The sequence below is a fragment of the Octodon degus genome, unplaced genomic scaffold (assembly GCF_000260255.1).
Source record: "Octodon degus isolate 3935 unplaced genomic scaffold, OctDeg1.0 scaffold00163, whole genome shotgun sequence".
NCBI lineage: Eukaryota > Metazoa > Chordata > Mammalia > Rodentia > Octodontidae > Octodon > Octodon degus.
In genome coordinates, this window is record NW_004524739.1 from 2,542,592 (window position 1) to 2,552,958 (window position 10,367).

At 49.6% G+C, this 10,367-nt stretch overlaps 2 protein-coding genes across 4 annotated transcripts in view; one reads left to right on the forward strand and one right to left on the reverse strand.

Moving 5' to 3' along the window:
- The window catches only part of Rab42 (RAB42, member RAS oncogene family), a 5,648-nt gene extending 3,776 nt beyond the window's left edge, over positions 1 to 1,872 (forward strand). Inside the window, exon 4 of the transcript XR_002818405.1 lies at positions 1,611 to 1,872. The gene's annotated coding sequence lies outside the window, so the exon portion shown is untranslated. The remainder of the gene's footprint in view (positions 1 to 1,610) is intronic.
- A 2,295-nt stretch (positions 1,873 to 4,167) lies between these two features.
- Taf12 (TATA-box binding protein associated factor 12) overlaps positions 4,168 to 10,367 on the reverse strand; it is a 24,322-nt gene continuing 18,122 nt past the window's right edge. For 2 of the 3 annotated variants that reach the window (XM_023703042.1, XM_023703041.1), the window contains 3 exons: positions 9,992 to 10,106; positions 5,973 to 6,061; positions 4,172 to 4,661 (listed from right to left, as the gene is read on the reverse strand). In XM_023703042.1, the coding sequence (XP_023558810.1) occupies positions 4,626 to 4,661; positions 5,973 to 6,061; positions 9,992 to 10,106 (240 nt within the window). In that variant the 3' untranslated portion in view covers positions 4,172 to 4,625. Of the gene's footprint in view, positions 4,662 to 5,972; positions 6,062 to 9,991; positions 10,107 to 10,367 lie in introns of all 3 variants that reach the window. The other variant, XM_004642892.2, reaches the window with a different exon arrangement.

Genomic DNA, 10,367 nt, shown 5'->3' on the forward strand with positions numbered 1-10,367 from the left:
TTTTTTTTTTTTTTGAGATGGTCTCACTATACATGGAGCTCGAGCTGGCCTTCAGCTGTGTACCCCAGGCTGGTCTCAAACTTGAAACGATCCTCCTACTTCGACCTCCGGAATGCTAGGGTTACAGGCATGTACCACCATGCCTGGCTAGTTTTTTTGTTTTGTTTTGTTTTCCCAGACAGGGTTTTGCTTAGCAAAAATTACCTAAATTACCCAGGTTGGGTTTAAAGTTGTGATGCTCCCATCACATGCTTCCAGAGGGCTGGGAATTACAGGTGTGCGCCAGCTGGGCTCTTCTTTTTCTTTTTTTCTGTTTTCTAACTAAGGATGAAGTTCTAGAATCTTCCTTGAGTCTATTCTTAGGTGTTTGTTTTTTTTTTTTTTTTTAGTTTTGCTAAGTTGCCCAGGCTGGGCTTAAAAATTGTAATCTTCCTGCCTTAGCCTCCTGGAAAACTGGGATTATACATATGTGCCACCATGCCTAGCTATTTATTGTCCTGCTAGACTATTGGTCTTCAAGGCCAGCGCCATTGTTGACTCAAGGAGAGGACGCCTTGCGTGGGGGATCACTAGGCTTTTAAAAACTTATGGAGGCCGTGCATGGTGGTACACAGCTGTAATCCCAGCACTGGGGAGGCTGAGACAGGAGAACTACTATGAGTTTGAGGGCAAGCTGGACTACACAGCCAGAAAAAAAGAAACTCTTGGGGCCGGGGAGATGGCTCAGTAGAATAAGCGCTTGCCTGGCAAGCACAAGGACCTGAGTTCAAGCCCTGGTTCTGCTGGAAAAAAAGAAAAAAGAACTGAAGTTGTAGGTTAGTGTTAACTGGGTTCCCTGATTATCCTACTACCACTATCAAATGATGATGCTTTTTTTTTTTTTTTCTTGTTTTTTTTGGAGACAAGGTCTCCCTATGCAGTTCTGGCTGGACCACTTCGTAGCCAAGGCTGGTCTTTTTTAAAAAATGTATTTGGGGCCGGGGAGATGGCTCAGTACAATAAGCACTTCCCTGGCAAGTGCAAGGGCCTGAGTTCAATCCCTGGTTCAGAAAATGAAATAAAAAATAAAAAATGTATTTGGTACAGGGTCTCACTACACACTTGAACTCGTAGTAATCCTCCTGTTTTCAGCTTTCCCAGTGCTGGGATTACAGGTGTGCGCCATCATGCCTAGTCTCATTGGCCAGTGTGCCTGGGGGTGGGGCTGGTGTAGCATGTGGTACTGGGGATCAAGCCCTGGTCCCTGCCCTAGCCTATGCACGCACTTAGACCTCTGAGCTATCTAGCTGGACCCCAGGCTAGTCCTGAATTCACAAAGATCCTCCTGCCTCAGCCTCTGGAGTGCTGGGATTATTGAGATTTTCAAACATATTGAAGAATAAAGAAAATGGTATGAAGTATGACATAATATACAGAACTCCTTATGTCCATACCTGTTACAACAGAGGTAAGCCGGTTTGGCCAAATCTTGCCTCCTACCCCACTCCATGGTGCTAGGCATGGAACCCAGGGCCTGTGTAGGTGAGGGGCAGCTTCACCATGCAGCACACCCTGGCCCTGGCCGACCCTGCACAGGCAACATTTGCATTGTGCTCACCTTGTCCCTGCAGGTGAAGAGGAAGCTCGCTTAACACCTGGGGCTGGGACCTGCACAGAAGCCACCAGCTACGGCCCACTCAGGAAGGATGCAGGACCACGGCTTTGTCCTGAGGGGAGCCATCTCTACCCTGCACTCCATGGTGGCTCCTCAGTTGCAGTAGCTCTGTGTTTAGCCCCACAGAGTCCTGGGGAGCCCAGACTTGGGAGCTCAGGACTGCCTGGGCTTCCTGCTCCCCTCCTCCTCCCTCAAGGCTGAATCTCAGTGGGGCTGCTTCTGCAGCAGAGGACTTTGGCTTCTCTGTACGCTTCCTTCTGCCTGCCCAGGTCTGTGCCCAGCTACCACTGATGCACAGCAGTGGACGAGGACAGCAGGTCTCAGGAGTTGGGGCCGTATCTCCCTGACCCCAGCGCACTCACCCTGGATGTGCTCTCGGGCCTTTTCTTTGGTAACTCCTGGGAACTGTACAATCTTAGTTCAGCTCTGCACTTCTCTCCTCTTCCTGGCCCCAGGTGGGTCCTTCGGTGTCCTTATAAATCCAGCACTGAGTTACCTGACCCCACCCTGCCTTTTGGTTAATTCTTCCTCAGGAAGGCCTCAAGCCTATTCCTTTACCTTTAATGCAAGTGACTGCAGCAACTTCCCAGCTGGTCCTCTCCTGCCTGCTTCCAGTGCCCGGCAGGTGCCGCTTCAGCACACACTGATCCTTTGCTAAACCTCACTGGCTTCCCTGTGCCTGGCACTGGTTTTCAAACTTATTTTACTTATTTTGCCATACCTGGGACTGAACTTGGGACTCTGCGCTTGCTAGGCAGGTGCTTATACTACTGAGCTATCTCCCTGGCCCAAACTTCTTGTTTATATCCCAGTCTTTTTCTTTCCAGTGCTGGGAATTGAACCTAAAGCCTTTACACTGAGCTATATTTTTTTTTATTTAGAGACAGGGTTTCACTAAATTCCCAGGAATTTAAGATCCTCCTACCTCAGCCTCCCAGAATACTGACATAGGTGTGTGCCACCAGGCCCTATTTTTATGCTAATTTTAAGCCTCAGAATCCTCTTCTGTGATGGAATCTTTCCCAGAGACTAACAGTTAAATCACTCAGGCTGAAGTGAGGACCAAAGACCAGAGCCAGCCTGCTGGGCCTCCATTCCCTGCACACTCACAGCCTCTGGGCATGGGCCCCGAGCGAGGGCTCTCCCGGGCGCCAGGATGCGGCGCCCCGAGTCTGAGGCTGCACCCAGGCTCCTTTGCTGCTCCCCTCTGCCCTCTCCTGCATGTGTGCTGTGCTTCCGCCACACTGCCTTCTTTAGGCCTCGGCATCTGCTGTGTTTTTTCCGGAACCAGGGATTGAACTCTGGCCCTTGAGCTTGCACTTATTCCACTGAGCCATTTCCCCGGCCCCTCCTGTTGCTTCTGCATGATGGATACAATCTTCTGCTGGGGCTGCGGGGCTCTTTTACATGCAGTTCCCACTCCTCGGAAGAGAGCCCGCTGCCCTTGGCCTCCAGCAGCCTCTCCCTCCAGCCTCGCACTGGCCTCTCCAGCAGCAGGATGGCTTCCCGGGTCTTCTGCGCCATCTGCATAGTTTATAAGAACTTGTCACGTGAATGAACGCACTGCCAATGTGCAAGTAAGACAGGGAGAGGAAGCCTCTTATCTGTCACAGAGCTGATTAAGGACTATGGTCCTCTCCAGTTTTCTTGTCCTCTTTTGTCCTGAGTAGTGTGGGACTCAAAATTAATGCTGGATTCCTCCCTGGAGGGCAAGGTCAGTGTTTGCACTGTTGGAACTCAGGGGCCTTCTGCTGTTACTGCCAACAGAACGTCCTTCGAGAGCGCTGGCCAGCAGCCTCAGCATGTGCTGGAGGAAGTTAGAACCCTCCAGTATCCTCATCTTGGTTGCAGGCCGCAAAAGTGACCTGGTAGCCGAGCATTAGGCAAGACAAGAAAAGGTGAAGGTGGCCGTTCCGTGAGGGTTTGAGACCTCCGCCAAGAGCAACAGCGACATGAGCACAGGCTTTGTGCTGCACCCAACTGGTCTGTGAGCTGTGAAGTGGGCTCCTGTGCCCAGGAATGGATGCAGGGGTCCCTTCAGAGGTGGTGAGGTGCACCTGAGTCTGTGAACTGACCGAGCCCATGAACCTCACAGCCCGCCAGGGTGATGCCATTGAAGGCTCAACCCGGAGGTCTGAAGGGGCTTGGCTTCCTCTGTGGGATGGTACAAATGCCAGGATCAGGGACTGGGACTGCTAAGGGCAGCCAGGCCTTTTCTTCAGCTCATTCCTGTCCTTTGTCAGGGCCAAAAAGATCCCAACTTCCTCTAAGATTTGCAAAAGTGTTCAGAAAGGGTCCTCTGGCACAGTAGTTACCCGAAACAGGGTGCTATTACTTTAGGGTCTGCTGCCTGGATGATGCTGACAAACCAGATTCAAAACAAGGACTGGAGTAAACCAACAGAAATTGCTGCTTGGGCCTCAGAAATCAATACCAGTGCTGCCCCCTACTGGCAGGAGCTCCATCCAGCCCAGCTGGGCCTCGGCTCCCTCTGCCAGCATCAATTAATAACTTTCAATTAATAATTTCTTTATTCTGGAAAAGCAAATCAAATTCATATTCATATAAACACTGACATTACAAAGTAGAGGGAAAAGGGGAATGGAGGAAACAAAACCTTCTAAAATCCTGCTAATACTGTCTCACCCAACAAGACGTAATGCTTTGTCCCACATTCAATCACTTAGAGTGTAATAAACCACAAATAAAATCTTCTCTGGAAGATATACTGCTCCTCTTTGAGACGGCAGGGAAAAGGGATTGGAAGTTGGGATAGGACGCTTTATTCTTTTGGCAGATCCTCTCAGTCATTATAGATATTGCTGCACTGTTAATAAAAAATATATGCTTCTCTGTAAAGCATTAAAAAAAAAAAACCAAACAAACAAACTCCAAGAATGAGATGGCTGAGGTGTCAGCTCAAGTATCTCCAAATACATTGGATAGGTCCATACCCTGACCTTTCTGTGTGTTATTTCTTGGTTGTTTTCCGGATCAATGCCATTCTCTGAAAGGAGAGAGACAAACAATTACACAGGTGAATGCAGGAGCTCACAGGCAGCCTCCAGGTCTTAGGCTGCAGGGTAGCTCCACGGCCTGGGGGCATCTGGAGGGCAGCCGGAGGAAGGGTCACACCTACATCCAAACTGCTCTATGCTATCAGGATGGCAGAGAAGTTAAGAGCAGAAAGGGGACAGCTCCTGCCTTCTGGGAACAAATGACACAGAAGGCTGGCAAAATGTGTTTTCCAGGCTCCTCTGGCCCCAGTCTCTTCCTCCCTAGAGTGATGGGAAAATAGGGAAAGGGCTCTGTTCCAAGCCAGATGCCACACCCAAGGTGGCGGGCATTTCACAGGCAACCTGCAGTGAAGGGAACTGAACAGCAACTACTCACTGGCTTTGCTCTTTTTTTTTTGACACAGGGTCTCGCCATGTAGTTCAGGCTGATCTTGAAATTACTACATAGTCCAGGATGGCCTCGAATTCAGAGTGATCCTCCTGCCTCAGCCTCCCAAGTGCTGGGATGACAGGTGTATGCCACCATGTCCAGCTTTGCTCACTCTTTTTGACCAACATTATGCTAGTGGTTGAGTAAATAAATAAGACTGAGCAGCAGATGAGCTGGGAGCACAGCCAGAATGACAGGAGAGGCTCTCTTCTGAAGGCCAGGGCAGCCTTCCAGTTCAGGCTACGGTGGCTTCCTGATCCTTTATGTGCTCTGTTCACAGCTGCTCCCAGGCCATGAAAAGGAAAGGGACACTCCCAGGGCTGCCCAGTGACAGCTGTCAAGCTTGAAGTAGCTCACTTTTCAAACCAGAGTAGCCAGTTAGGACAGAAAGCACAGCGACTAGCCTGACCAGGCAGGGCTTGCTCACAGCAGAAGGGCTACTCCACACTGCTCCCTGTGCCCCTTGTTAGGAGGGATAGAACAAAGGTCCATGGGAGACCCAGGCCAGCAGAGCTGGCACAGCAGCCTGGCACCTCTCAGCACAAGCACAGTGTATTTCTTTGACCTACCCTATCTACCAAGTGCTATTTGGATTCAGACCAGCGAGGACAAGGAAGATTTCATGAAGGAGGAGGTACGGAGGTGGCGAGCATCAGTGCTGCCAGAGCCCTGAATCAAGAGCTGCAAGGGCCGGACTTGGAAGGAAAACCAGAGCTCCTGGGGAGACAGTGCCTGGCAGACCCCTGCTCGTGCTGCCTCTCATCCTCTCTGTCCACTGTGTGGGGCAGGGAGCCCCTGGAAGGTGGTAGTGTACACCCTTCGCTGGGGGTGCAGCTCTCGACGGCAGGCACTGGCTGCCCCAGCCCCTCACCTGTTTATGTGCTTCTGTGGTGCACGCTTTTTTGTAGGGCCGGATTTCTTCAGAGCCAAACCCTGGGATCCACATGTTCCACTGGCGCTCTGCAGGGGAGAAGGCGGCACCAGGTGAGGAGTGATGGGAGCCTGTGGCCAGCACGGGGAGACTGGGTAGACGTGGGCCGCGCTAATATCACCCCAGAGAGGCTCTGCAGCTACTTATGGCTGCTCCAAGGCTCTTTTTTTGAGACAGGGTCTCATTATACAGCCCAAGCTGGCCTCAAACTCATGGAGATCCATCCTCCTGTGTCAGCCTTCCCAGTGCTGGGGTAACAGCCATGTGCTACCATGCCTGGCTACTAAGCCTAGTTCTAATACATTTTTATTTTATTTACTTATTTATTTTGGTGGAACCGGGGATTGAATTCAGGCCCGTGCGCTTGCCAGGGAAGTGCTTATTCCACTGAGCCATCTCCCTGGCCCATAGTAGTTGTTTGTTTGTTTGTTTGTTTGTTTTGGCAGAAGTGGGGATTGAATTCAGGCCCTTGCACTTGCCAGGGAAGCGCTTATTCTACTGAGCCATCTCCCTGGACCTAATTTTTATTTTTATTTATTTATTTATTTATTTATATTATTATTTTTTAAAGTTCAAAATTTTAATCCAAACTTGGACAGCAGGAAAAACCAAACTTAACAGATACAAACTAGGCACCTCCCAGGCCACAAGCGGACCCCAGACCACACCCCCAGTGCCTGGCATGGCCACAGACACCTGGGCGGTACCTCCAGGCCTTGCCCCCACGCTCCGATCGGTGGCCCTGATTTTTAAAGTTCAAATATTCACAAATTTTTCCAGCACTTCTATGTAAGTGCTGTCTTTCTTTCTTTCTTTTTTTTTTTAAATTTTATTTATGTGTGTGTGTGTGTGTGTGTGTGTGTGTGTGTGTGTGTGTGGCCAGCTCAGCCCACCAGGGGGCAGGGCTGGCTGGCATGTGGTGCTGGGGGATTGAACTGCGGTCCCTGTGCTTTTGCTAAGCTTGTTCTAAGTAGGTGCTTCAGACCACTGAGCCATCTCACCAGCCCCTCTTTCTTTCTTTCTTTTTTTCTTTTTCTTTCTTTCTTTCTTTCTTTCTTTCTTTCTTTCTTTCTTTCTTTCTCTCTATCCATCCACCCATTTCCCTGGTACTAACTAGGGACTGAACCAAGGACTTTTACTGAGCTACATCTCAGGCCTTATTTTTAATTTTTATTTTTATTATTTTTTTTAAAGGTACCTGGTACAGGGTCTCCAGGATCTCACTACGTAGATTGGACTCTTAGTGATTCTCCTGTTTTCAGCCTCCTAAGTACTGGGATTAGAGGGGTTTGCTACCATGCCCAATCTCAAGTGTAGTCTCAGTGCACCCCAGAGGTACTCCAGGGGCAGGGCTAGCATGGCACACAGGGATTAAGCCCTGGCCACTGCACTGTGCCTAAGCAGGTGCTTTATAGTCCACTGAGCTATCTGGCCAGCCCCTTATTTTTTTTTTTTTAATTTTTTTTTTAACATTTATTTAGTGTGTGGGTGTGGGTGTGTGTGTGTGGGTGGGTGGCCAGCTCAGCCCACCAGGGGGCGCAGCTGGCTGGCATGTGGTGCTGGGGGATCGAACCGCGGTCCCTGTGCTTTAGCCAAGCTTGTTCCAAGTAGGTGCTTTAGACCACTGAGCCATCTCTCCAGCCCCAGCCCCTTATTTTTGAGACAGGGTCTTTCGGCTTAAACTTGCAATTCTCTTGCCTCAGGCTCCTGAGCACAGAGGACTCTGACTTAGGAATTCACTGTGCTCCTGAGGGTCAATTCCAACTCAAGTTGTCAATGGCAGGCTTAGGTTCCACTACACGGCCTTCAAAGTCTCTCTCCTGTACAAAGGCCAAATTCAGCATCCTTAGAGACATAGGCCCAGGATTTTTCAATCTACTCCATATAAGAAAAAATGTGGGGGACTGGGGAGACAGAATTAGAGGTCTAACCACCTGTCTGGCAGGTGCTAGGACCTGGGACCAAACCCCGGTATCACATACTGTGCTGGCCCAGGAACCCCAGGCCCACCTTGCTGGCCTCGAAACTGGGCTGCACGCCTGTAACCCCAGTGCTGGGGAGGCTGAGATAGGAGGATCACTAGGAGTGTGAGCTGTGTAGTGAGACCCTGTACCAAGTAAATAAATAAATAAAATGATTAAAAAAGAAAAAGATGGAATGTTCCTTCCAGAACTCTTTTAAGGGTCAAATCTGCATCTGAGACCATCTGGAAGCATAAGTAACTGGCATTTAACTCAAGACTTTGGTTGTGGGGCTGGTGAGATGGCTCAGTGGTCTAAAGCACCTACTTAGAACAAGCTTAGCAAACAAAGCACAGGGACCACGGTTCAATCCCCCAGCACCACATGCCAGCCAGCCCCGCCCTCTGGTGGGCTGAGCTGGCCACACACACACACACACACACACACACACACACACACAAATAAATAATTAAAAAAAAAAAAAAAAAAAAGACTTTGGTTGTAAGTCAAGACTAAAATTCTGGTCACAGCCCAAGATGTTTAAATGGCAGGCCGGTCATCACTTCAGGGTCCACCGTAGCTGGGATGACAGGAATATACCGGCATGTCCAGATTTTGTTTTCCTTTGGTATCATGAATCAAACTCAGGACCTGGCATTTTCCAGGCAGGCACTTGTGCTACTGAGCTATATCCCTGGTCCCCTAGTTGTTGTTTTTTTCAGAACCAAGGCTTGAACTCAGGCCCTCGTACTTGCCAGGGAAGTGCTTATTCTACTGAGCCATCTCCCCAGCCCCTGGTCCCCTGGTTTTTAAAACTTTAAATACACAGTGGCATTAAGTGCTTTCATACTGTTGTGAAACCACCATGCTCATCCATCTCCTTCTTCACTGAGCCAAACTGAAGCCCGAGCCTCTGAACAGGAAGCCTGCAGTTAGGCTGTGCGTTCTGCATACTCGAAACTGGGCCATGATGGTTTTGTAACAGGCTTGCAAATCCCTCCGCGCCTCTCCACCAAGACATGCAGTCCAGCTGGGCATGGCTGCTCAGCCCCATGATCCCCGCACTCTGGACAGCAGAGGCAAGAAGATCACAAATTCAGCTCAGCCTGCACAACGTAGCAAATAAGGAGAGACTCAGCTTCAAAATAATCAAAACAATCTTTCTGACTGCCTCAAAGATGATAAATCAATAGGAGGGATGCTGTAAGGCCTGGAATATAAAAGGCCATGCAGGTCGAGTATAGTAACACAGGCTGGAAACCCCGGTCAAGAAGGTAAGGCTTGGGAGGCTGAGGCAGGAGGACTGCTATGAGTTCGAGACTAACCTGGGCTACAAAGTGAGCCCACGGCCAGCCTCAACTATGTAGTAAGACTCTGTCTCAAAAATACAAAACAAGGGGCCAGGGAGTTGACTCTGTGGAATAAGTGCTTCCCTGACAAGTGCAAGGGCCTGAGTTCAATCCCTGGTTCTGCAAAAACAACAACAACAACAAAACCCAAAAAATTATTGCGTGGAAACTCTGAGGAACTGGTACTTTTTTTGGCGAAGCAGTGTCTCCCCATGTAGTTCAGGCTGGTCTTGAGCTCACTTTGTAGTCCACCTCCTGCCTCAGCCTCCTCAGTGCTGGGATTACAAGTGCATGCCACTCTACCCATTCATTGATGTGCCAGTCATTTCACAAACATAGTCTGTAATTCTCACAGTCACCCTGTAAGGAGGGTGTATGACCCCACTTTTACAAACGAGAAAGCAAGCTTTAAGAGAAACCAAGTAGGAAGGATCCAGCGGCCCAGCTGGAAGGCAGCAGAACATAGCTTTGAGTCCAAGGACTGCATCATTCTCCCCACCATGGATGGAATTCTCTTCTCTTTAGTGCTGTTGTTTGATGAGTACATAAATCTAGGGCTCAAAAGTCTGATCTTGGCCTGAGGGTTCCTCCCCCACTCCCCACCATCCTGAAGGAGCTGCTGCAGAGCTACAGGAAGCTGGCCACGTACCTAGGTGCAGCTGGACGTCTTTCACCTCCAGGGTGCTGGACTTTCGGTGCCGTGCAAGCTGGCAGGCTGCTGTTACTACGCTTTCAATAAAGTCATCAGCGATCTGCAGTAGCATCTGGAGAAGCAAAGTGGGGAGAATCACCATGACGCCAGCAGGGGGACGCCTGTTGCTGGCACAACAGCCTCCTCCCAAGTCCTGAATTAGCTTTCTAGTGGAATCAGCATTTGGGTTGAGTAGAGGATAAAGAATGAGGAAGACCACAGAAAAATTACCCAAAGAACATGCAAAGCATACCCTTCTGAGGAACTGCTTTTTACCTGTTCGTACCTAGCGAGGCCTAACTAATGCAGTCCTTTCTTTTTTTTTTTCCGGAAC